We start from the raw sequence: 24,028 nt of genomic DNA, 5'->3' as shown, positions 1-24,028 counted from the left end.
GTATATGATGACCTCATATTTTAAAAACGTATAACTGGAAACATTAGAAAGTCAGCCTTCCTGCTAGCATCATTATGCAGCATTAAATTTGCCTGAGGTCACGGACGTATGGCCGTCGAATGCTTATTCACGAAAAACACAGGAACTTTTTATTAAAGTAACGTGATTATAAAGCGAGTCAAGTGCTGATATTGAATAAACTATAAGATTTGATTGTCTTCAGGAACAAAAACCACCATGTGACACACTGTTCAGATAAAGCTGTTCGAAGGCTGCATTTTTAGCGAAGCTATTTAGCTAGCATAGTTAAATACCAGTGAGCTTTTGAATTGTTTTTTTCTTTCTGTTTTCATATTGTGCGTCTACAGAGGAAGCTGTTGAGGCGTTATTACAGTGAAGGAGTTTACATGAACTGTTTCGGACACATCAATGGAGCTGATGGCAGCTCGGTAGCTAGCTAGCTGCGGCTAATAAACTCAGTTAGCCACGTTGAAATAACAGTCACCGTCATAAAAAACTAAAGACTGCTTTTGTTCGCTACTGAAGAAAACAACTCTTTGGAATTTTTTGGAGTTGTACAACCGCCACTGTTACCATAGTAACCATTGAGTTCTAGGATGTGCAGCAGGAAAGGCATAGCAACAGTAACTCAGGGGGCGGGGCTTCAGCGAGCGGACAGTTGGTCTGAGGAGAGGGTTAAAAGAATCATTACAATAAAACGCCACAAATGATGATTAATCCTCAAACCCGAAAACAAATCCTGTGATCAAATCAAAGACTTTTTTTTTGCATGTTTTTTTTTTTAATATGTGTATTTAATACCTCAGACAAAAACACCTGAGAAAAAACTGACAGAAATGATTCCAAAGGTTTTTTTTCTTTTCTGTAATATATTCAATTATGTATATTACAACTATAATCACATAATTCAAGCATATATCATATACACATATATATCTAGTGAGAGAATAGTTTCATATTCAATAGTACAGTTGTATGGTACAGTAGCAGTAGGGTGCATTTCTCGTTTCTCATTGGGTAAAAGTCTGAAGGAGAGGTATAGACAAAGTGTTTGTGTGTAAATCTATATATATACGATTTATCGATATACAATATGCAACAAAAGAAAGAAAGAAAAAAATAAACTATAAAGAAGGAATAAAAGACAAAGAAAGGGTATAGGCAGTTCAGTACTGTGTGTTTGAGATGGTGGAAGTGTTTTATTGTGTTTGCAAATGTGTGTGTGTGTGTCGTGTGTGTCGTGTGTGTGTGTGTATGTGTGTGTCAGGTGTCAAGGATCAGATCAGATCAGCACCATAAAAGTCCATAACAACATCAACAACAACGATGAGGGTTCAAACCTGGGTGAGGACTGTGCGTGTGCGTGAGTGTGTGTGTGTGTCTGCATGCTGAAGGTTTCAGTCACTGTTCAATCTGGGCAAATCAACACTAAACCAGTTGGCATTTCATTTTTGCACTTCCTGGACAAAAGGAGGAGTAAAACAGAGAGAGAAAGACACAACCACGTTGAGTCTGTGTGTCCGAGTGTGTGTGTGTGTGTGTGTGTGTGTGTGTGTGTGTGTGTGTGTGTGTGTGTGTGTGTGTGTGTGAGCAGCGCACGTCCGCCCAACTTAAACGCTAAAACCTGCCAGCGAAAAACTCTCCACCTCGGTGACGCGGAAAAAAACATCTGCTCACATCCAGCTGTTCTTAAATGGCTAATGACTTCCTGTTTTTCTCTCTCTCTTTTCTCCGTCCGTCCGTCTTCAAGAAAAATAAAAGCCCTGCGATTATTTCAAAATCAGACACGGAATCAAATTGAAGATCAAGGAAGATAATCAAGTGCTTGGACGAGCCCCACGAAGGAAAAACAAAACCAACACAAAAATTGTCTTTTTTAAACTATACAATTTTTTGTTTCACTGCCTTCCCTTCCAACGCCGCCCCTCCCTCCTCCGCCCCCCCTCCGTCCCCTCCAATCGTTACTAAGATACCTCGCCTCGACCTCACGCCGCGTGAAATACCTGATTCAACCGTGATACATTCCTCTGTGACGCCGCCGCCTCCCGACTAACCTTCCCACCGTGAACTCGAAAATAGATTATTTGTTGTTTTGCGATAAACAGCTGGGGGGGGAAAGGGGGGGGGGCGCTCTGTGTGGCCCCCGTGACTGTTCCAGCTCACAGCCCCGCCCCTCCCCGCCCCATATATAAAATATACAAAAGATTATCTCCAAAATCTCTCCTCCGGACTATCTCTGCTAATAGAAAAATATACAATAATCCTATGTCAAAATCTCTTTGCTTTGTGGACGAAAACCCTGCACCGCCTCCTCCGCCTCCCCCTCCTCCTCCTCCTCCTCCTCCGCCTCCCCCTCCTCCTCTTCCTCCTCCTCTTCCTCGACGCTGGACTAGTCTTGCCTTCCTTGCCCAGTTCAAAAATATACATGTTTTCCTTTTTTTGTTCTATTTATAGAAAAAAATTACACATCTGACCTCTGCTGGCTTGTGTCCATGCCTTGAGCTTAGAAAGTGAGATTTCACTGGCATAGTGTGAATTCAACACCCTGTTTGAAAGTGGCCGGAGCAGCACAGGGACGCACTACCTGCGAAAACGGCCTGCGACACCGGGCGTAAGCACCGGGGGGAGGGGCGGGGCTAGGGGCGGGGTTATGGGGGGTGACGGAAGCTGCCGAGGTGACACGAGGTGGTGATACAGTACGTTGTGTGGAGAAGTTACAAAGGGGGGGGAGGGGGGGTGACATCCTGAAGCACAGCGAACGAGCTGAAACACTTTTTTCCACGTGTTTGCGCCCGGTGTCTCACGGCGCTTACGGCAGATCTACGCCGGCGTTCCTCCCTCGCCACTTCAACTAAAGTGCTGCTGTTGTTGGGTTTTTGCCTTGTACCCTTTTCTCATCTCCTGCCCCCCCCCCCCCTTTATTCCTCCTTCGCCTTCATCATCTTCTTCCTCTTCTCCCTCAGTCTCCGTGCCTGCTCTCGTACTTGTTGATGACGTTCCTGCAGCGGCCCAGCTCTTTCCTCATGTCGGCCACCTCCTGGCGCAGGGCGGCGTTCTCCCGCTCCAGGAAGGCGGCGCGCACCGTGATCTGGTTCTCCTTCAGCCGCCGCGCGTCCCTTGAGCGCTTGGCGGCCTCGTTGTTCTTGACGCGGCGGTTCCAGTACTTCTCGTCCTGTCATCGTCATCGTCATCGTCATCATCGTCATCATCGTCATCATCATCAGCGGCGGCGTGGTATGTTGGGGTGTGTGGGGGAGGAGAGAGAAGAGAACGGGGAGAGAGACAGTGACGAGATGGGTCAGTGGTGTGATGACGGTGACATGAAGGAAGGAAAAGGAGAAGAAGTTGCAACAGTTGAGTAATCGCAACTACAGAACAGGAAAAACGTCACTTTCCTTTCATTTACAGTTATATGAGTCCTGACTTTTATATCAAACTGTAGTCGGTCTATATATGTATAAAACTGTAGTCAGACTCTATGGGTCTGTTTCTCGAAACGATATTATTACAGTGGAATCATTAAAAAATGAAAGTCTGATATCTGATTTTTGATTTTTATAAAATATCTGATGTAAGTTCCAAGAAACAAGTTGAAATATTCTTCTGAGAAATGACTTGACAATAAAGAATATTTCTGCAGGTGTAGAACAGGAAACTGACGTTCGGTTTATGAGGGTGAAAACTTAAAAGGAAGTTAATAAAAATCATGTGTCTCCACGTCGTCATGCAAAATGTAAAAGTGAAAACTGTAAAATCGTCGTAAAAGAAAAAAGTATTTCCCTTGGTCATGGGAGAGCTAAGCATTGTGGGAGATGTAGTACCTTCTGCTCGTTGGGGACCAGCATCTTTCGGGCCTTCTTGATCATCGGCTGAGGTTTCAGCTCTTCGTCGGAGAAGCGGTGCCGCCGCGGGTCGAACGCCTCCTGGCCCGGCACGCTGGACAGCGCCAGGTCGGCCGGGTCGGGGTCAAAGTTCACCTCGACGTCGCTGCTGCCGCTGGCGACCGCCGGAGGTCCCGGGGGGCAGGTGGAGGTGGGGGACTGGTCCTGAGGCACCGACTGATCGCCTGGGAGGAGGAGAGAGAGACGATACACTGTGAAACAAAAACAACTTAACTTTGAATTGTGAATTTTAGCTGCAGGAACAACGTGTTCTCCACACCCGGCGAGTCACTTTGTTCTTTAACCTGCTTTCTTATTAAAAAAAAAAAGAAAATCCTCTGAGCGTCTGATTTTTTTCCTGCATCACAATAACTTAAATTTAGACCCAAAGAAAGAAAAAAACCTCATTACGCAGTTTTTTATGTCCTGATCAGTTTTGATCACGAGTGGTAGGATTTTGAAAAGTGATAACAGCACATTTCATGTTTTTCAAACTGTCCCAGTTCTTTCACAAGCTGCTTGGTTAATAATAAAAATCAACCAATACAATCCCACATGAATAATTAGAAGGATTCGGAGCTGGATGTTAATCGTCTGTAATTTCCATTTTGAATCTGTTCAGATCAGATGTAACAACCACAGAATGAGTAGGACTGGCTTCATTACTGCTGCAGTCGTCCAGTCAGCATCCTCCTCCTCATCATCCTCATCCTCTCTATTTGTAGTTTCATCTGCAGATTAGAGCCCATCTGGCCGCACTGAGGACGGTCACATGTCGGGCAGCCGAGCCACAGACGAACACGCTGCAGATTGATGGCGAGATCCGCCACGGAGATCTGATGTCGAGCGACTCTGGACGTGATTGGCCACCAGGGGGAGCTGTAACAGCTGCTGCTAGATTGACATGTTTGAGAATGTCGTCCCTCAGTAAACTCCAGAACCATCTCCAATGGAAACTGGCTTCACTTCACGGACCTTTCCTATGAACAGTCGTCGACGTGTGAAACACACTGAGTGATCTGGTTTGAAAGGCACAAAGGTGTATGTCTGGACGCAGACGCTTGCAATGTGATTCCAACCGTCTGTTAGCCCGGCCATACGCTGGTGACCCGGTCCGAGGGCAAACACCCGCCTCTCGCCCAGTGTCAGCTGGGATTGACTCCGGCGACCGCATGACCCTCAAAAGGATGAGCGGTAAAAGATTGATAGATAGAGTGAGGCCCACTGAGGAGAGTTGACCCCACAGACTGAGGATTATACACCACAGACACTGGACAATATGTTCATGTTGAATTCAAACACAGGGAGGAAGAGGAGAAGGAGGAGGATGATGAGGAGGAGGAGGAGGAAGAGGAGGAGGAGGAAGAGGAGGAGGTGGAGGAAGAGGAGGAGGAAGATGAAGAGGAGGAGGAAGAGGAGGAGGAGGAGGAAGATGAAGAGGAGGAGGAAGAGGAGGAGGATGAAGAGGAGGAAGAGGAGGAGGAGGAAGAGGAGGAGGTGGAGGAAGAGGAGGAGGAAGATGAAGAGGACAAGGAAGATGAAGAGGAGGAGGAAGAGGAGGAGGATGAAGAGGAGGAGGACGAGGAGTAGGAAGAGGAGGAGGTGGAGGAAGAGGTGGAGGTGGAGGAAGAGGAGGAGGAAGATGAAGAGGAGGAGGAAGAGGAGGAGGACGAGGAAGACGAAGAGGAGGAGGAAGAGGAGGAGGACGAGGAGGATGAAGAGGAGGAGGAAGATGAAGAGGAGGAGGAGGTGGAGGAGGAGGAGGAGGTGGAGGAAGAGGATGTTCATTTTTTCTTCCCTCCATCAGATCCATAATAATCTCCTAAGACGAGTGGACGCCATGTCCCTTCTTCCTCTGAACGAGCGTCCACACGTCTGCTGCAGTGACACAGATTCACCAGCAGGTGTCAGGGTCGAGCCAGGAGACGCCTGGGGGGGCAGCGGGTTCACCTCATGCCGGATGAGTCGTCAAGCAGAGCAGATCAGGATTCGTCTTTAACCCTTTTTTCACGGAGATGGAATGAAAACATCCGAACCACGAGAGTCAGATGAGAAACATCAGATGAGAAACATCAGATGACGACGTCTTACATCCTCCTCTATTGAGGCCAGAGCACAACCACGGGTGAAAGATGAAATAAACATTAAAATACCAGGAATTCATAGCAAACGACGAGATGAACCTGAACCGGTTTGGTCCTCGGATGTGGACTTGTGCCCTGCAGCTGCTCTGCTCTTGTGAGAGCAACACAAACACAACCCGGAAGAGGAAGAGTCCATTTCTTAGTCCCATCTCCAAAAAAACCCACTGATTATGTGATTATGAAACATTTACTTTCCTATTTCCACAATTTGATTTTCCCCAAAACCCTCTTCTCCCTCGTGGGAGTGGAAGCGTCGGCGGCGCAGTTCTCCGCCACCAGCGAGTCGGATGTGGAAGCATTTGCGAGAGACGCTTTTTCTTTTTTTGGAGCTCTAGGCTCCGAGCCACAGATTATTAATAACTGCAGAGCTGGTGACCGATATCGACGGCAACGGTTTGCGGAAAAAGGCTTCTACGTACTTTAGAGCAAATTAATTTCAGATTATTTCAGCAGCAGCGAGAAGACGAAGACAGTTTCACCGTCACGCTTCTCCAACCAGTCGTCCTCAGGCCTTTGTGATGTGTCAGTCAGACGACTGACATCACTTTGGGTTCATACGCTTCTAAGATCTTCTCACGGCCGCGTTGACATGCAGTCGTTTGACGCTATACAGGTTTTTGATCCGCTCACGAAAGAAAAAACCCTCCAGCAGCAAGAGGAAGCGGACATTCGCCGACACATGCACATGAGTCGTGATTCTACAGTAAAACTAAAACACATCTTGTATTCTAACAGTAGAAGGTGAATCTGAACGGTTTGGATTCTCACAGTTTGCTGAGCGCATCGCCGCCTCCGGCTCGGACCAGATACAAACTGAGGGGAAAGGTTTTGTTGAGTCCCAGTTTTTCTGCTCGTCAACAAACGTCACGTGGACTCGGAGCTGGTTTACAGGACGGAGTCTCCGGGAGATCTGACTTCGCTTTGGCAGCAGAAATGAAAACGTGATTCCAAAAAATCTTCTTCTCTTCTCTGTTATCTCACTTCTTGTTCAAATGGCCAAAGTTTGATCATAAACAAATGAACCAAGGCCCGAACTCAACTTGTTCCACATGAATATCGGTTAAACCGATAATGACTGAACTGTATTAAAGTGTAGGAAACACCAGTGGTGCAATCGCGTGTTAATTTCACACTTAGATGAAGAAGCAAACAGGAAATCAACTAATCAACAAAAAACGGCGTCAAACAAAAACTAATTCAACTTGAACTTCTTCTACGAAATATGTCTCGATTGGCCACGGATATTCCTCCGTTGGGCGACGTCAGGAGGATCTCAACGCTCCATCCGTCCCCCCTCCCTCGTCATCCGTCCCCCCTCCCTCGTCATCCATCCCCCCCTCCCTCGTCATCTGTCCCCCCCTCCCTCGTCATCCGTCCCCCCCTCCCTCGTCATCCGTCCCCCCCTCCCTCGTCATCCATCCCCCCTCCCTCGTCATCCGTCCCCCCTCCCTCGTCATCCGTCCCCCCTCCCTCGTCATCAGTCCCTCCTCCCTTGTCATCCGTACCCCCTCCCTCGTCATCCGTCCCCCCTCCCTGACGACCTCGTCATCCATCCCCCCCTCCCTCGTCATCCGTCCCCCCTCCATCATGGGCTCCATCTGTCTGCCGTGGGCCTGATCCCCCCCCCTGGCAGCTGCGGAGCTGATCCCCTGGATAAGTCGGCCCAAAGCTCCGTCCTAATAACAACCATTTTGGGGCAAAAAAAGTTGAAGCTGATTTAAGAACACGGCTCCTGCTGCCGGGTAAACATTGACCAGGCTTCATTTCCTGTCTGTGAGCGGCAGCCGCTCGGAGGAAGCAGCCACGACTCTCGAATTCTCTCCGCGCTTTCATTAATTTAGCAGAGATTATGTGTTTTTTATCCCTCTTCCACTCTGTGTCCAGGCCCACGAGTTCAACGGACATATTGCAACTCGTATTCAGCAGTATACTCTGCAGGCCGAGGTCTCCGTCTAATTTCCTGGAAAAGTTCTGGTATTTTCTGAAGCCGTAAAATCCCAGATAAATAGATGAGTCATAAATAGTCAGTAAGTCTTAAAAACTGAACACAGAAATTGAATAAATTGTCCATAACTGTTGAATACAGTTGTTGAACGAAACGGTCCAGAAAACGTCGCGGTCACGTTGAATTTTCAGACGTTGCCGGAAACTGGGAATGGAATCAGCGGTGCGCCGCCATAAAGTGTCCCCTGTCGGTCGCTCAGTTAGTAGCGGTTTGACATCAAACGTTTCCAGTGTCTCCAGCAGAGCTGCAGCACTGAAGTTCCTACACATATTAACTTCGACACGCTCAAGACTTTTCAAGGACTTTTGAAGGTCTCGTTTGTTTGAATTTGCTTCGGAGTTCATGAGAGTCGAGGCGCGGGAGGGAATGAGCTGCAGTGGTGGGCCGAGCCGAGCCGCTCGCCCACGGAGGCAGAAAATAGACCGAGAGTCAGGTGAGCAACTCTTCCTCTTGACTAATCGCTCGCTTGATCTCGCTGCGCTTTCACTCCATCCTCCTACACATCGATGAAAAACATCAGCAGCTGGATGATGCAACTAAACGCATTTTGGGAAATGTAGCAAAGGAAAAAGAAGGAAGAAGGCGAAATACAGATGTGATTACAGGATATGAATCTACTGTAACACACTGGACTCATCATCATCGTCATCATCATCATCATCATCACCATCATCATCATCACCATCCTCCGCTCTCCTGAAGCTGGATTATGTAATAAAGGAAACAATTCAATTACCAGCAGAACGTTACATCTGATGGATTCACCGACTAATCGTTTCAGCGACACCATCCGTGATCGTATTTCACATACGTGAACTTTGAGAGATGTCCTCTAATCGAACATTGATTTGAGTACATCTTATTTTTCAAAATTAAATTGCATTAATTTTCAGTTAACATCAAATAAATTAAATATATTTTTTTATATTTTAAATATGTGTTAAATAAAATTCACCAAAAGCTGTTTTTAAGTCTTGTCATTTATATAAATACAGATTATTGTTTCAAAATCAAACTCACATTTGTATTTTCTTTATCTCTTTTCACAGTATTTTTTAAGCATCTGCTTTTTGTAACTCTGAACACACGCACGCACACACACACACATTCATGTACACACACATTCATGTACACACGCACGCACACACACACACATTCATGTACACACACATTCATGTACACACCCAGGCACACACACAAACAAACATACTGTCAGACACGTGCATGTTCACATGAGAGTGCAATAACACAAGTTCACACACACACACACACACACACACACACACACACACACACACACACACACACACACACACACACACACACACACACACACACACACACACACACACACACACACACACACACACACACACACACACACACACACACACACACACAGCAGGAACAATTCCGTCCAGGTGACACACCCCATGAGTCGTGCTCCTTGTGTCAACACACTGACGGAGAGTTATGTCACCAGTCTCTCTCTCTCTCTCTCTCTCTCTCTCTCTCTCTCTCTCTGATCAGATTATACGTGACGCTGTTCCTCTGGTCACATGAGGAGACGTGGAAAACAACAACAACAACAACAACAACAGTGACTGAACGTTTATCTTCACAGCTGCCAAAGCTTCAGACCCACAGTGACACATATCATACACTTTACTAATAATGCAGAGGAAGATATCCATACGACTACGTCTTCATTTCAAAATGGCGGTTTCTAAAACTCAAACGATCTCCGTCTGGACGAGCGTTTTATATTTGACATATCAGAAATCTGTTGGTGGGCCACGTGTGTGCCGGTGTAAACAGGAAGCAGATTGTCTTTGTCTCCGTAGTTACAGAAAATACTACGAACGAGAAACAACGATTGATGAAAAGAACGACGGGACTTCTTCTCCCGGACAGACGACGAGGTGGAACCGTTACTGACAGTACCGTTCACAGAACCAATCAGGATTCAAACCTCTACGTCTTTATCCGTCCAGACTCAAACGCAGCCCCCGAGTTTTCAAACTAAAACGGGGACGATCCAAACTCCTCTGTTTTAGTTTTCATTAGTTATTCGATGCTATAAAGACGGGCTGAGACTGAAAGAGCAAGATGGCGGACAGAATAATTCATCTGCATTTGCAGATTCGGGGGAAGCGAATGTGATGAGCTGCTTCTCTTCACCAGTTGGTGCACGCGACAACATGGCCGCCGGTGGACGAGGACCAATCAGATCAAACCCCTGGAGCTCTCGGGACCTGGGAGGTTTCTCTGGGAAACATTACTTTGTTTGTGTTGTAAATATTTGTTCTGGTGAACAAAGATCAGGTCTTTACCCTTCAACTGGGATCGTGGTCGTGAGCCAGCGGTTCACTCCTTCACAACCTCCCTCGCTCTGGATCGCTGCCTTTTTTTTTCTTTCCCTGCTTCGTCCTCAGTGTTTATTCGCTCTGTCTTCTCCACGGTTTCCTCTCTCTTTCTTATCTCCCTCCACTTCCCTCCTACCTCGCTCTCTCTTTCCCTCCTCCAGCCCCTCCCTCCCTCCCTCCCTCGCTCGCTCTCTCTCTCGCTCCAATACTTTCTGCAGCGGCACGTGAGGTGGCAGCCGCACATGGCCCGGGCGTGTGAGAGGGAGAGAGAGATTTCAAAACAAGCAAAAAGAACACTCTCTCCCCTCCTCCCTCTCTCTCCCCTCCTCCCTCCCTCCCTCCCTCTCTCTCTCTCCCCTCCTCCCTCTCTCTCTCCCTCTCTCTCCCCTCCTCCCTCCCTCTCCCCTCCTCCCTCTCTCCCCTCCCTCCCTCTCCCCTCCTCCCTCCCTCTCTCCCTCTCTCTCTCTCTCTCCCCTCCTCCCTCCCTCCCTCCCTCTCTCTCTCTCCCCTCCTCCCTCCCTCTCTCTCTCCTCCCTCCCTCCCTCTCTCTCTCCCTCCCTCTCTCCCTCTCCTCCCTCCCTCCCTCCCTCTCTCTCTCTCCCCTCCTCCCTCCCTCCCTCCCTCTCTCTCCCCTCCTCCCTCTCTCTCCCCTCCTCCCTCCCTCCCTCCCTCTCTCTCTCTCTCCTCCCTCCCTCTCTCTCTCTCCCCTCCTCCCTCCCTCTCTCTCTCTCCCCTCCTCCCTCCCTCTCTCTCTCCTCCCTCCCTCCCTCTCTCCCTCTCTCTCTCCTCCCTCCCTCTCTCCCTCTCTCCCTCCATCCCTCCTCTCTCCCTCCCTCCCTCTCTCTCTCCCTCCATCCCTCCTCTCTCCCTCCCTCCCTCCCTCTCTCTCTCCCTCCATCCCTCCTCTCTCCCTCCTCCCTCTCTCTCTCCCTCCATCCCTCCCTCTCTCCCTCCCTCCCTCTCTCTCTCTCCATCCCTCCTCCCTCTCTCCCTCCATCCCTCCTCTCCATCCCTCCCTCTCTCTCCCCCCCTCTCTCCCTCCCTCCCTCCCTCCCTCCCTCTCCCCCTCTCTCTCCCCATCCCTCTCTCCCTCCCTCTCTCCATCCATCCCTCCTCTCTCCCTCCCTCCCTCTCTCTCTCCCTCCAGCCCTCCTCTCTCCCTCCCTCCCTCCCTCCCTCTCTCCCTCCATCCCTCTCTCTCTCTCCATCCCTCCTCCCTCTCTCCCTCCATCCCTCCTCTCCATCCCTCCCTCTCTCTCCCCCCCTCTCTCCCTCCCTCCCTCTCCCCCTCTCTCTCCCCATCCCTCTCTCCCTCCCTCTCTCCATCCATCCCCCCCCCCTCTCTCTCTCCCCCCCTCCCCCTGCTTCAGAGTGCAGAGTCAGTGTCTCGTTTAACCCTTCGCTCACCTCGATTAATCTGGCTCCTGAATGTTAAATCTCTATTATTCCGAACCGTCACCGGGGCCAGAACTTCATCGTGCGTCTTTTTGAATCACACGTCTCGTTCGGCTGGTCGACGACTCCTCCGAGGGTTGGTCTGGGAGATCTAGACGCTGGTGTTTGGTTTCTGTTTGAGGGCGAAGCAGCGTTATATACATCTCAACTGGAGAATTTATACGTGTCAACCCCAACCCACTGAAACACCCGACGTCATCAGGACGCTGTTTGTTCTAAATGTGGTAGGGTCCGCCAGAGCCTTAAAGGGGCAGGAAGCGATTTTGATCCAATGCACGTTTTGTAAAATTCATCGAATAATTCCTTTGGGTCCGTAGCTGTCGGTTCTGTGTGAGCAGCCCTGGCTCTGTAAAGTGAAAACATCCCTCCCCGTCACGTTTTAAAGTATATATAAATAATCTGCCATGTCTCATATTTAGTTTGACACTGTTCACCTCTGACGTGTCTGAAACCGTCCACTCTCCCTCCCTCATTGAGGAATTCTGAGACTATGAATATTCATGATATGCAAATAACACAGGCCCCGCCCACCACCGCTACAAGACGGCTAGTGGCAACGGTTTCTTTGTCTCACATTTGCATATTCCACAGCGATTGGTTTTCTGTATTTGTGACGAACCAAATCCATCTGGAGCATTGCAGAGCAGTGGAACAGAAGTCTCCTCCCCCAGGAGAGGACGTGTCTGTAGTCCATGTCAGACGTGTTGGAGGACAGAGACAGAAGAACAACACTTCTCTGAGTGGAGGGACTTTACGACACGTCCGTCTCTCGCACCCGAGGCCGCAGGTTCGATCCCCGACCAGTGAAAACTCACACCGCAAACCATCTGTTGTTTGGTTCAGGAGGCGAATGAGCCTGAACAACTGCTCCGTCAGTCCGCTGCCTGAAACTCACCACCAGTCGCCATGTCGGTTCGACTTTGCAAATAAAGCTTTGGGTTTTTGAGACACACACGGTCACTCAGGTAATGAGCTCAGATCTGAAACATGTTAAATAATGCAAGTGAAACTCTGAATATGACATCTTACTTTGGATTGTCAGACGGCGACGTTCGCTCGACGGGTTCATACTCAGAGTTTCACTCGGGGCGTTCGGCTCCGTTCAGATGTTGTTTCATTGTGTTTGTTCAGACGTCGTGAGGGTAAAGAGATAATCTGACAGCTGGAGAGTCAAACGCAAAGAGTTTCCCAGCGAGGATCCAACTTTGGATGAAACATATTTAAATAATGAGGCCTGGAATCGAGAGTAGCTCATAAATAAGTAAAAGTACATCAAGTGAGAAGTTAAAAATAAAGCTCAGAGTTGGAGCTGTGGTTTGTTTTCCTGTCTAAGGTTCTATCAGAGTATGGAAGTAAAGAAGCCGTGTTCTCTCTCATACGTCCGCTTCACCGCCAGACTCCAAACTGAGCAGATTCCCAGGAACTTAGTTGGAACAGATGAGCCTCAGGCACACGAGGGACTGATAAGATCTGAGAGCTTATTCAGATTTGGGATTTGTTTTCTCCAGGTGCAGTTTCTCACGAGTGTCAAACCGTCGGCTGTGACGGGTTAGTTCCAGTCTTGTGTCCTTTGTGTTGGTCGACCTCGGGACACTCGCCTCTGCGATCGCTGGGGAGAAAGTTGCGCGGCAGATGCGTTCACGCCACATCGCAAGTTCGGCGAGTTCGTGCGTCCTCCGTGGAAGCGGAGGTTAAAACATGTGTTTTTGATTAAAGGAAGTCTCAGGGTCGGACCGGGGGACGGAGACTCGGCCCCTGGACTTATCTGCTCGGACCTTGATGAAGAGTGGTCGTGATTGGACAGCGAGTCCGGGCGCGGAGCGCGGACGCAGTGCGCTCTCACGTGCACCCTGATTGACAGGTGCACACAGCGGGGCGGTGAAGAGACGGTGTGAATTGACCCGGAAGCTGCAGCCGGATTCCTACGATAAATAAAGGCGATTCGTGATAACTTAGCCGAAGAGAACTACTGATTGATCTTTCCGGAGAACAGCGGGTGCCGAGCTCGTTCTGCTCAGTATGCAACTGTTCTACCCGAACGTTCTTGAACTTCACAACTTTGGTTGGCTGCAGAATCAGTTCAGGCGAGTTCAGGAGCAACAGCAGATCCATTTAAAAGACTCACAAGTCATAAACAAGCAGCGATTATCCGCGATATTCTGCCGGCAAACTAAAAATGACAAGAAGTGCCGATGGTGTTTTGGAGCGTTTGTTTGAAGCGGCTCGGAAAGTCGGGACGTTCGGTCGTGTTTCAGTTCAGCGACTGGGACCAGCGGGTCAATCGAGAATGTCAATTCAGAAAAAACGGTTCTGCGGCTCTGGAAAATATAGAATTTCCTTTGAAATTATCTGGAAAAACCAATTCCTGAAAAACAGGCTATGCAGCTAAAATGTTACCAGCTCTTTCTTTTCTGTTCTTATTTTTTTAAAAGACACAGGAATTGATGTTTTGGTGAAACATGCATATATAGATATATATAGATATATAAATATACCATCTACATAAATCATTTTTGCTTTTATACTTTTTATATTTGAGAAACAAAGCATCTTCATTTCTAACTCCCGTTGAAATTCGGTTTAAAACAATTCCGCCTCTGTTAAAAGATGTGAGTATTTTCCGGATGAAAATCAGGTAGAAGAGAGAACTGTGAGCTGTGTTCACATGGTCGTGGGTGCATGACATCAAAGAACTGTTGGATCTCGCTCTCGGGCTCAGCTGATTCTCAGAGGACGTTTTTGCAGAAACTCGCCAGGTCGCGTCAGTGAGGGAAGACACACGGTAATCGCTCACAGTTACATTTAGGTGAACAGCTGGCGTACTAATTGCATATATATATAAAAAAAATATATAAATACTGTATATATATATTATATATGTGCGGTTTCCGTTAAAGACCTCGTCTCTGCGTCCTGACTCATGAAGGAACCAAACAGTCGTCAGACTGTTTCCCCTCCCTCGGAGCTTCTTCAACCCAGAAGGAATTACGATCAAACTAAAACATGATGTGCATGTGGATCAGATTATTACTTCCAGTCTATTTTCCATCTATTCCTCTGCTTGATTCTCTCTCTGCAGCTCGGTAGTAACACTTCAGCTCCACGACGACCCGAGGGATTTCTGGCTGGATGCATCATGCTCAACCCTGTCACGTGTTTATAATTCACACACACACACACACACACACACACACACACACACACACACACACACACACACACACACACACACACACACACACACACACACACACACACACACACACACACACACACACACACACACACACACACACACACACACACACACACACACACACACACACACACACTCTAAAGCCTACACAGTTGCATGCAAATGCCGAAACAAAGAGGACACTCTGATATGCATGTTCAAAGTTCAGTGCACAAGCGTGCACACGTAAAGGCAACACACACTTGTGGTATATGTCCACACACACTTGCAGAAGACGCGTGCAGCGCAGACATAAGGACACACACACACTCAGAGTCCTGTATCCAGTGGTATTCTCTCCTCAGCCTCGTCTCTTTCGTCTCTTTCTCTCCGTCTCCCTTTCGCAGTAGTTACCTTTTGTGTATGTGCAAGTTTTTTTTTTTCTTCTTTCACAGTGAATTGAATCTCTATTATCGTCCGCGACTCAGAAGAAAAAGAGACAAACGTCATCGTCAGATTTCAGTTAGCGTTGAGCATCGTCCAACATCATGACGTTGTATCAGAAATGGAGGATAACGTACAACGTAAATCCACCGTTTACACTGGAGGGAATATGTCGCCACTCGGATACGTAAATATGGTAAAAAATGAAATTCACGATTTCACAAAGAAGAAACTTCTTAAATAATTCAAACACACACACACACACGTCTGTTTGTCTCTGATCACACTTTCCACACTTGTTTCGCTCAGCGTCTTGTCTCTTCCTTTAACCGCCGAACGTTTTTACGAAGACATGTGTCAATCTGTCGTCAAATAAATCATCCGCAAATTAGCTGCCGTGGTTCACGTCGGCTCTGTTGTTTCAATTAATCAGAACTGGAAGTCGTCGGACTGAAAATCTCCAAATGAGAAAAAGAAAAAAACAGTAGAAAGAAACAGACTTTTGATGTTCTGGCCGTTCTGCTTCACATCAAAAGCAGCAGAAGGAGAAAACAATAAATGATGAATATATAACGGGTGAAAACAGGCTGATGGATGGAGATGAGGAACACAGAGGTATAATAAGAGATGCTATTGTTGAAGGAGTTGAGCGTGTTCGAACACGTCACTTCCTCTGACCACTTCCTGCTCGAAGGTCTTCGAACCGACCGATGGCGCAAATAACCGATGAGCGACGAATCGACTTCTCAATAAAAATCCAACTTCACTCACCGTGTAGACACTCGGGCCCTCCCATCATGCCTTGCTGCGGAGGAGGAGGCGGTAGCGGCGGCGGCGGCGGCGGCTGCGGCTGGACAGTCTCCAGACCCAGCAGCGAGGAAGAGGAGGACGAAGAGGACATGGAGGAGGAAGAGGAGGAGCAGGGTGACGGAGAGGAGGGAGGGCACTGGGAGCTCTGGTTGGGCACCGCTGACTGGGAGCTCTGCAGAAAAAAAAAAGATATAACCACTTCTTCAGGACCGTGAACTGACAGAGCGCAACATCTACTCCACTACACAAGTTGAGGCGAAGTTCGTGAAGCCGTTGGTTTTTACCTGGGAGGGGATCTGGGCGCTGGCGGAGCTGGCCCCGTTGCCGTGCATCCCCATTCCGTTCTCGGTCAGGAACTCCTCCAGGTCCATGTACTGCAGCTGGAACAGGCCCCCGTCACACGGAAGGGTCCGCTCCCACAGCAGCGGGCCCAGGAAGGCCGACTGGGAGTTGGGCCGCAGGGCGCCGGAGGCCGGGACTCCTCCGGCCCCGCCGGGCCCTCCTCCGTTAACACCGGGGGACTCCTCTTCGGAGTCGGATGGCTTGTTTTTGTCTGGAGAGGAAGGACAGATACAGAGTTTTCTTGAAACTAAGATGTTAACATTGATTACGTAAGAAAAGAGGCTGCGTTGTGATCGGGAATCACCACTGTGTTTGTGTTGAAGGGCAACAAGTAGAGATAGCAACTGATATCCAGTCGGACGAGGTGAGATAAAGTGGAACTATGCAGTTAGACGAGGAATAGGAACGAGTGCCCAAAAAACAGAGAGACTCTACAGCTGCATTTCCACTGCAAGTGTTTCCGCGTCAGGGACCAGGGTCTACATTAAGTTTCAGGGTGGTACGTTACGAAAGTACAGGAACCTTTGGGGTGGGGGCTTGAGGCGAATGTAAAAATCTGTTTCCATTTCAAGTTTTCCAGCGTTGACCCAATTATCCCGTTTTTACGAGCCACATCATCATAATGTCAATCTCCTCCATGTTTATTGTTGTCGTAGTGTTGCTCGATTCAAAAGGCCATCGTTGTTTGACGGTCGCCTGCATTACCGCCACCTGGTGGACGGGAGTGGAGGCGCTTGTTGCAGCTGTTGCAGGATCAGTCACCTGATCTCCACCGGCCTTTAGACTCTGGTGAAAGGCAGGCGGAGGGCGCTCCGCAGGAACCTTCTAGTTTCTTCTAAATAGTTCCTGGTACTTAAAGTTTCAGGTACGTTTAGGGAAAAGGGATCCAAAAATTTTGCACCCAAAATGGAGAATTGGGTCGACGAGCTCCGGCCGTTTCCTTGCACCTTGTTCCCGTCATTTGATCTCCAAACAGAAAACTCAAAGAGCGACTGATTCTTGGGTGAAATGAGACGGACAGATAACTGCCCCATCTCCAGACCTGTGAGGAGTTCATGTGCTGACAAGAATGTCCGACCAATGAGACTCGCGCTGGAACTCAAAGCCCGAGGTGCTTAACGATGGAGTGAATGTCACATAATCATTTTAAACATACAAACAGCCCCCGGAGGCTGCGCGGCCGTCGACCGAGCTCCGTGCTCCTGTCTAGTGCCCGTGTCCTGCACTTAGTCGCAATCATTAAAAAGGCATCTGTAGATAAAGTTGACTTGACTGACCGCGCACTCTGACCTCCCGGGGAGCGAGCGAGGGAGTCCGATGGAAAGTTAGAACTCACTTCAGGCGTCAATAAACCACCACCGGAAAAAAACTAAAAGGAAATCTGCAGCGAAGTCTAATTGAAAGAGCTGGAGCTCGATTTGTTTTGTTCGCGGATCCTTTGGCAATATTATTCTGCAGAATTGGGCCCCACGAAAGTGAATATTGAATAAATGGCACACTGAATAATGAAAACCTATAAAATAGTAATAAAAGACCATATTCAAACGGAGCTGGGATGACAGAGAGAGAGAGAGAGAGTCACGGAGACGGAGGGAAGCCGGACATTCATATTTAACAGGATTAAAAAACATAAAGACACGAGAGATTGAAGCAGGAAAACAACAGGGAGGACGAAGAGAGGAGGAGGAGACAATCGTCATACGCTCGTCAGATTCTTCTGGTCTCCTTAAAAATCCATTAAAAAACTAAACTAGATATAAAGAACGTGAGTATTTATGTTATTATTTAACAGAAATACGAGTAAAAATGTCAAACAATTAGATATTGTTGAACCCAGTTGGAGCAATTTCTTGACAAACAAGCGCAAACACTTGCGAGCTACAGTCGCTCGCTGAAATATCGTCGTGCGTAGATACACGGTTAGAGATGCTTTGCCATTGTGCAAAATGACGACTCACTTATCATACTCATAAAGTATAATATCATGTAAAACCTTTGTACTTTGTGTGTATGTGATATTTTGAGTACACGACTTTAAGGAAGAGGAAAGGAAGGAAAGGAAAGTAAGGGAAGGAAAGGAAGAGAAGGAAGGGAAGAGAAGAGAAGGAAAGGAAAGGAAGGGAAAGGAAGGGAAGGAAAGGAAGAGAAGAGAAGAGAAGAGAAGAGAAGGAAAGGAAAGGAAAGGAAGAGAAGAGAAGGAAAGGAAGGGAAAGGAAAGAAATGGAAAAATCCCTGTTTAGAAGCAGCAGGAGGAGAAAATGAGAGGAGGAGAGAGAGGGGGGTGGATGGGAAGAATAAGTGGAAGTGACGCTGCTTAATCAAAGTGATGGTGACACTTTGAACCAAAGTGGACGAGTCATTAAAAGCCCGATGAACTGGGAAGTGACCACAGATCAGAGGGATGACCACAGTGAGGAGACAGGAAGAGAGAGAAAGAAAGATGTGGGAGAGAGGAGAGGGAGGATCTATGACTGAACTGACAGATCTGTGAGAGGAACAGAGGAGCGGGAGAGAGAGAATGCAAGTAAAATGGGTTGGGGAAAAGAGAGAGAGAGAGAGAGAGAGAGAGAGTGAAGAGCAAAAAAAAAGGAAAATGGAAATGAGCAGAAGAGAGTGGAAGACGGAGCTGATCTGATGAGACGGGGAAGTGTGAGAGGAAGAACTCAGAGATGTGAGAGAGAGAGAGAGAGAGAGCGAGAGAGAGAGGGAGAGAGAGAGAGAGAGAGAGGGAGAGAGAGAGAGAGAGAGAGAGAGAGAGAGAGAGAGAGAGAGAGTGGGTGTTTGTGAAGGCGGCAAACAAAGCGAGCCAGGAGAGGAGAGGAGAGGAGCGTCGACTCTGCATCGCAGGGAAGAGGCGACGGCAGCGAGAGCCACCGGCGATGCAGAGGAAACATCACACGCACTCAAACATCTTTCTTTTTTTCTTACGCCCCTGAATGCATCACCTATCATTAGCAGGGCACTGTGCTGTATGAGGGCTGACAATGGGGCTGCAGCAGCAGGGGCCTCTGCGCTGCGTTCAGGCTCCGTGCAGAGTCTGTCAGCCGAACTCACCATCACCTCCTCCTCCACATGCAACGCATCCCAAAAAATGAAAAATAATATAATATATATATATATTATATAATATATATATATAGATATATATATCTCCAAAGAAAGAAACTACAGCTGCACCAAACAGCCACCAGGGGGCGCCAACCAAACAACCAACAAAAACCCCACCAGGAGTCTTTTCTTTGTGTGTGTGTGTGTGTGTGTGTGTGTGTGTGTGTGTGTGTGTGTGTGTGTGTGTGTGTGTGTGTGTGTGTGTGTTGAGCTTCATCTACACTGGTGGGGACCGGCTCTCGGCTGCCTGCTGTGCTTGTGAGGACACCTGAGCATCCTCAGCAGGTTAAAATGGAAAATGCAAATAAAACTAGGAGACAAAAACAAGGAATTAAGTCAACGCAACGTCCTCACAAGCTTGGCCAGAGCAGTGTGTGTGTGTGTGTGTGTGTGTGTGTGTTTGACAGCAGCTGACTGAGCAGAGATGAGGAAGAGGAGGTAGAGGAGGCCGCCTGGTTAATGTTTGTCACGCCAGCTGGTGGATGGGAAACCATTCGATCCCACTCACTAACCTTTATTTAAACAGAGCAGCGGATCACGTTCAGCACAAACGACCGATTCTGGTTCTGCTGCGATGGCATCAACACAAACCCCCTCACCTCCTCCTTCATCCTCATTTCATTTCACCACAAAATGCAAAAAGGAAACATTTAATGTAAGAATCCACACAGGAGGAGGAGGGAGGCTGACGTGAGAACAGTGTGAGTGTGTGTGTGTGTGTTGGATTAGCAGGGCCTGTGTGCTTTAAAATCACACCTACCCACTCTCTCTCACACACACACACACACACACACACACACACACACACACACACACACACACACACACACACACACACACGTTCCTGCAAAGATTCATATCGTGCAGAATATCTCTAAATGAGCAATTATTACAGTTTTTATTGCATATCAGGCCGATGATCTATTACTCCTGCTGTCTTCTGGATTAAAATGTCAAAAAATTATTAAAACTATGCACATAACTTCTCAAACCACCACGTCATGTTTCCAAATTCCTCGTTTTGTCCCCCAAAAAATGATTTGTTATATTATAACATATAACACATACTTAATGCAGGGGCTTTCTGGTAGATGTACTGTACTTTTATTGAACTTATTGATGTTTTTTTTTTAAAACAATAAGATTCACTGTAAAGCATCACAAACATTTGGCACATGCATGCATTTGGTTTATGGCACATGAAAACGCATTATAGTGCATATTGGTGCACGTGCAGCACATTGAAGGGACATTTCTCTATAATATTCCTGCAGTAACTTGTTGGTTATTCACACACACACACACACTCCTACCTTTCATCTCGCGGCAGTCCTTCGCGGCCCTCTGGTCGCTCTTGATCGGCAGCTGGAGCAGGGACTTCAGGTTGGTCATCGAGGTCAGCTGTCCGCCTTGGGGGCCACTTCCAGCCGGGTTGCTGGCCCCAAACTGGGGGCTGGTGGCCCCGGCAGGGAGATCTGGCGGTAGGAGCTGAGTGAGAGGCCTTGACATAACTTCTCGGGGGGGAAGAGGAGGAGGAGGAGGAGGGGGAGGCGAGGCCACGAGGGGGAGGCGGCGGTGGACGTGGAGCGGAGCGACCTGCAGACTCTTCAAAGTTCAAGATCAGAATAATCCAATCAGCGACGCTAATTGACAGGCGCGCCGTCACAAAGGTGCGCGCGGGCAGGTGACGTGTGCGCGCTCAAGATGTCCACCTGGTGTCCCGCTTCTCCGCCCGTCCCATGAAGTGAAAGGGAGGCGAAAGAGGCGAAACGAAAAAAGAAAGAGGCAGGATCTATTATCTCCAAAATGGCAGCAGCATGTTGAGCGACTCTGTTAATTCATCCTCTCCGAGTGTCACCGGCGGCGGCGGCTCCTCTCAGCCCCGCAGGAGCACGGTCCAGTCCCGGGGCCGCAGCAGGGAAGTCCACCCGAGGAGTTTGCGGAGATAAAAACGGCGGCGTCCGGCTCGGTCCGGCTCGGTCGGTCGATCTGGCTCGGTCGGTCGGTCGGTCGATCCCAAAGGACGAAAATAAAAAATAAAAAATGGAACCAAACAGAGAATGAAAACAGAATCGACCTCGGACGTCTCTACAGTCTCATGCAATGAGTGGAGAGCGGATTAGAAAGAGTGGAACCAGAGTCGAGACGCGGCGGTGGGAGGAAAGAAAATGAGCAAAAGAAAGAAAGAAGTGAATAAAACAAGATGGAGGAAATAAAAACATCCCCCCCTAAAAAAATAATAATAATAATATCCAGGAGTATGAGCGTCAGATAGATGGAGCTGATGGCTCTTCTCTTCCTCCCCCTCCCTCTCTCCCTCTCTCTCTCTCTATCAGTCAGCTGGAACCAACACGGGCCACACGTGTGACGTCACTCCTCACGGGGGAAAGGAGCTCGGGGGCGTGGTTCGTTTGCATTCGTGGTCCACGCCCCCTCGAGGAAGCCCCCCCCCCCCCCTCCTCCTCCCTATTGTTCCAACCACTGAGACGCCTTCACGGCACAGAGAAAAAGCTGGAACATTTTACCATTTAGCTTTATCTCCATGTTTCTACGTCGTGTTGAATACGGTTGTTGAACTAAACGGTTCACGTTGAATTGTCAGACGCTGCTGGACACCAGAAAATGGAATCGGCAGTACGCCACCATAAAGTGTCCCGTCGGTCACTCGGTTGGTTTACCACCAGATGCCGCTAGAAAATTACAGAAAATGACACTGGGGCTTTATGTTGACACGGCAAAATTGTTAGCTTATTTAAACACGTAATCACTAATTGTATAGCAACATTAGCTTGGCTAAGTTTCTGGCTACGAGGGTAAAAACCAAAACACATTTTGTGAGTAAATATGTAAATTAGCAAATATATTCACAATTTAATTGTTGATGAGTTATAGTCTTACAAAGTCCTGATAACTACTTATAACTACATTACAGTGTGTTATAGACCAGAATGGCGGGTGTAGCTGTTTCCCAGAATAGATGAGCCAATAATATAATTGCCCATTTCATTGTGAGAGATTTTAAAGTAAAACAGATTTAAAAAATATATATTTTATACTACTCTAGGTTCTCTGCTCCAGAAGTTGATTCAGGTGATTTTTAAAAGCAGCATTCTTGGCGTACTTAGATTTCCCTCCCGTTTCCGTGAACGCAGCACATATTTGCATAAAAGCACTACACCGCCTTCTGATTTCAGCCAATGAGCTGGTCGGAGCTGGGGACTGTTGCGTTACAGGCTCGGAGCTCCTGGCCCCGCCCCCTTCTGTCCCTGCTCTCACGCTGTCATTTAAACCAGGAGAACAAATCAACAGCCGAGAAGAAGAGCAGGAAGCTGAAGTCAGGACAAAGTGAAAAACATGCTCGCTCCTGGAGCGTGGGGGGCTATTAGATGTTTAATTACCCCCTCACACACATTAAAAACACCCCCCCCCCCTCCGGCACGTGAGGGGGGGGGGGGGGGGGGGCTCACGTGACGCGAGGAACGAGAGGAAGTGTCATTATCGTCAGGCTGTAAAATAGTGTAAATGAGCGGCTCGTGTGAAACTGAAGGTTTAACTCCATCTTGGATCTGAACACTTGCTTTCTTTACACACAAAATCGCCGCCATGTTGGAGATTTGTGACGTGAGGGAGTTGTTTATTAGCGTGTCTTTCAATAAGCGGATCGTTTTTTATAATTTATTTTTATTAAAACATGAACGGTGGGTTGTGACGTGTTCGAGCCGTCACATTCGAACCGGACTGACTTGTGTTTTCACACCGTGAAATTGGAGGGAAACGCCGCCGCCGCGGCTCCGTCTGTTTCTCTCCCCCTGTCAATCAAATGTCTCCGCGCCGAGGACGCACATGGCTCCGGCACGCGCCGACTGTTGCCTGCCGGCGACTGTGCCGCGCTGCTATTGGCTCAAACTAGGTCAGTCGCTGCCGCGCTCGGCCTCCCATTGGCTTAAAATAGGTCACAGTCTCCGCCCACTGGGTTCCCCATGCCATTGCCGCGTGAGGAGCAAACTGGAGGGATCAGGAGGGGGGAGGGGGAGGATGTTACAAATCAATTAAATAAGGATCACTGTATGATTTAATAAAATGATTGAAAAAATAGAAAAAATATATATTTGTTTTCAAATTATTGTCATTTAACTGTAACAAAATGAGTCATATAGTCATTAAATATAAATATATACAATCAGGACAGTATTATTAAAATAATCAGAGTATTAAAATGTAATAATTATAAAATTCCATAAAATAGAAATATATTGTAAAAAAACAAAACAATAAAG

At 48.0% G+C, this 24,028-nt stretch overlaps 1 protein-coding gene across 1 annotated transcript in view; it reads right to left on the bottom strand.

The window, feature by feature from the left end:
- The window catches only part of dbpa (D site albumin promoter binding protein a), a 23,128-nt gene extending 1,025 nt beyond the window's left edge, over positions 1-22,103 (bottom strand). The window contains exons 1-5 of the mRNA XM_035621226.2: positions 21,065-22,103; positions 16,586-16,854; positions 16,263-16,473; positions 3,843-4,087; positions 1-3,193 (exon numbers count right to left, since the gene is read on the bottom strand). The exon at positions 1-3,193 is cut by the window's left edge and continues 1,025 nt beyond it. Coding sequence (XP_035477119.2) covers positions 2,981-3,193; positions 3,843-4,087; positions 16,263-16,473; positions 16,586-16,854; positions 21,065-21,260 — 1,134 coding nt within the window. The 5' untranslated portion in view covers positions 21,261-22,103 and the 3' untranslated portion in view covers positions 1-2,980. The remainder of the gene's footprint in view (positions 3,194-3,842; positions 4,088-16,262; positions 16,474-16,585; positions 16,855-21,064) is intronic.
- Positions 22,104-24,028: the final 1,925 nt, after the last annotated feature.

This window comes from Scophthalmus maximus, chromosome 22 (assembly GCF_022379125.1).
Source record: "Scophthalmus maximus strain ysfricsl-2021 chromosome 22, ASM2237912v1, whole genome shotgun sequence".
Taxonomy (NCBI): domain Eukaryota; kingdom Metazoa; phylum Chordata; class Actinopteri; order Pleuronectiformes; family Scophthalmidae; genus Scophthalmus; species Scophthalmus maximus.
Note: the sequence above shows the minus strand (reverse complement) of the source record. Positions and strands in the feature narration are given on the sequence as shown.